At 27.5% G+C, this 1362-nt stretch overlaps 1 protein-coding gene across 1 annotated transcript; it reads right to left on the bottom strand.

Annotated features, from left to right (window-relative positions):
• Positions 1 to 1134: 1134 nt before the first annotated feature.
• On the bottom strand, positions 1135 to 1362 carry LOC116105383. The gene has a single exon (XM_031391812.1). The coding sequence runs from the start codon at positions 1345 to 1347 to the stop codon at positions 1213 to 1215; it is 135 nt and encodes a 44-aa protein (XP_031247672.1). The 5' UTR covers positions 1348 to 1362; the 3' UTR covers positions 1135 to 1212.

The raw sequence follows: 1362 nt of genomic DNA, 5'->3' as shown, positions 1-1362 counted from the left end.
AATTATTGAGGTTAAGTAGTGGGGCTGCAGACAGAAATTCAAAGCCATTATGAATGCCCAAGAGCTTCAGGGAGTTGAAGATTTGACATAATTGGAACCAGAAATTTATGGTCATTTTAAAGTGAGAAATTTTAGTGACATTCCTATTAATTATATTTCTGGATCTTGACTATTACAGAAGTAGAATTACATTAGCGATCATATGATAAGTCAAACACAGCTAAATTCAAATGCTTGACTGACTTAGTGAGCACCGTGAGTGGGTTGGGTTGGGTTTTAGTCTAATCCCCATCTTGAATGATAAAATTATTGGCCAAATAGACTACAATTGTTTAAGAATGTAATTGTTTAATTTAAAATTAGATTAATCGTTGTATTAATTAGTTCTGTCAATAAGTATCATACAATTTTCTTTATATAATATAATCTCTCTATAATCATAATGGTAAAATCAAATTAATTTATTAATATAAAGATATTATAACTTAATAAAGGTATAGTTACAAAAATTACTGTTTTGATTTCTTATTTTATAATTAAAATTTTAGTAGTATGTATTAAAATTGCAATTTATTGTTTTAGTAGTCATTGTTGCAATTATACTATAAGACAAAAAAATAATCTTGAGAATGATAATATGAAAATATAAAATAGTCTAGTGTCAAAAAACTCTAAACATGTTTAAGAAGATATAAATATTTTGGTTTCAATAAGAAAGTATTTATCTAGTGAGTTATTACGTACCCACAAATTAAAAGACGTAGTAACAACTCTAAAATATAAATTATTGTTTTAAACAACTTTATATAACTATTTTATTTTATCTTAAACTTTTAATGTAATATAAAATTTTTTTTTTTGTAATATACAATAATTATGTAGAAACAATTTTCTAAAAATAAAAATTATAAAATTATAATTTATTACAACACAAAATTTAATCTTATTCATAACTATTGAGATTACAAACTTACAGTTATTTGTAAGTATCACTCCATTGAGAGGTTTTCCTGCATTTACAACAGCGTCTTTCTAATTTCACCTTCCGTTTCAAATAGTATTGGAACAAAGAGAACTTGATCAACAACATTGAAATAAATGATAGGGACATTTTATCAAAAATCTAGCTATCACAGAACCTCGTGAACCATCGTAAAAAAAAACAGACAGAACACACTTAGAGATCTAAAGTTCCCACTTTACAAGTCTTCATTAATCATCATATTCCTCAGATTCCTCTTCTTCAATCGTCTCCAGGCTCGGAGAAGCGCAAATTCTAGCCGGGGAAATGAGAAGGGCAGGTGCAACTTCCATCCAAATACTCAAACATCTAGTCTCCTCCGCCATTGCAGTGACTAATTT

This window comes from Pistacia vera, unplaced genomic scaffold, assembly GCF_008641045.1.
Source record: "Pistacia vera cultivar Batoury unplaced genomic scaffold, PisVer_v2 Contig498, whole genome shotgun sequence".
Classification (NCBI taxonomy): domain Eukaryota; kingdom Viridiplantae; phylum Streptophyta; class Magnoliopsida; order Sapindales; family Anacardiaceae; genus Pistacia; species Pistacia vera.
Note: the sequence above shows the minus strand (reverse complement) of the source record. Positions and strands in the feature narration are given on the sequence as shown.

Coding starts and splice junctions, on each gene's coding strand:
- LOC116105383 (XM_031391812.1), bottom strand. CDS start 1,347: ATGGCGGAGGAGACTAGATGTTTGAGTATTTGGATGGAAGTTGCACCT.